The 1137-nt window shown below is 54.0% G+C and overlaps 1 gene segment (V, D, J or C); it reads left to right on the top strand.

Moving 5' to 3' along the window:
• Positions 1–541: 541 nt before the first annotated feature.
• Positions 542–1111, top strand: LOC119002604 (immunoglobulin lambda variable 3-19-like; the record flags this gene model as incomplete). The annotated part of the segment is given in 2 exon segments: positions 542–644; positions 789–1111. Coding segments are annotated over 2 exon segments (369 nt in total), but the record flags the coding sequence as incomplete, so codon positions are not given.
• Between the last annotated feature and the right edge of the window lie 26 nt (positions 1112–1137).

Genomic DNA, 1137 nt, shown 5'->3' with positions numbered 1-1137 from the left:
GACCCTTTTGTAAAACAAAGCTTTTCATTTTAAAGAGTTCCCATTTATTTTCTTCCTTTTAACATGTCAAGCATGTCTATGAAATCTATGAACTCTTACCAAGACCAAGATGGGAAAGATTTTTTCCTTGTTCTAATATATAACAAAAACTCCCTCGGAAGCACATGACCAATGTCACTGTGTCCTGGAGCAAATTCCAGCATCTTACACCAGCTTGACCACTGTCCCTACCAGCTCCTCTTTCCAGCACCCCCACCCTGCCCTCCGATGTGTGATCTCCTCCCTGGAGGGGACTGAGGGTTCTCCCCAGGACCAGAGAGGAGACTCAGCCCAAGTGCGGGTACAGGGGCAGGTCATGAATCAGCACTGTCCCCTCAACACCACAGAGAGCTCTGAGCAAACAGGGCACAGACCTGGAGGTAAGGACCCAACTTTAAACCCTCCACTGGCCCCAGCTGCTCTCTGCCCAGCAGGTGCCACTCAGCAAGGCCACAGAGGAAGGAAGTGGATTTACATGGAGCCCCTTACACAGGATAAGACAGGCCCGGAAGCCATATCCTCAGGTGTGGGTCAGAGGAAGACCTGGGGCGTCTCCACCATGGCCTGGACCCCTCTCCTGCTCCCCCTGCTCACTCTCTGCACAGGTGCTGACTCCCAAGGCTAAGTCCCCACAGAAACTGGGAGCAACCTGGCCCTGACCTTGCTCAGCACAGGGGACACTGCAGGGTGTGTGCAGCTGGGAAGGAGACCCTCATCTTCACTCTCACCTCTCCTGTCCTCTCTTACAGGTTTGGTGGCCTCCTCTGAAGTGACTCAGCCCCCAGCAGTGTCTGTGAACCAAGGACAGACAGCCAGGATCACCTGCCAGGGAGAGTACATAAGAAGATATTATCCTCTCTGGTTGCAGCAGAAGGCAGGCCAGGCCCCTGTGCTGGTCATCTATGGTGACGAGAACCGGACTTCAGTGATCCCTGACCGATTCTCTAGTTCTGACTCAGGGGACACAAGCACCCTGACCATCAGTGGGGCCCAGGCCCAGGACGAGGCTGACTATTACTGTGCAGGGTGGGATGGTAGTAGTAAAACTCACGGTGACACAGGCAGGGGGGAAGTGAGACAAAAACCACTGACTGTGCC

Source organism: Sturnira hondurensis, unplaced genomic scaffold (assembly GCF_014824575.4).
Source record: "Sturnira hondurensis isolate 20B ecotype Veracruz unplaced genomic scaffold, ASM1482457v3 Scaffold0017539, whole genome shotgun sequence".
Lineage (NCBI taxonomy): Eukaryota > Metazoa > Chordata > Mammalia > Chiroptera > Phyllostomidae > Sturnira > Sturnira hondurensis.
Note: the sequence above shows the minus strand (reverse complement) of the source record. Positions and strands in the feature narration are given on the sequence as shown.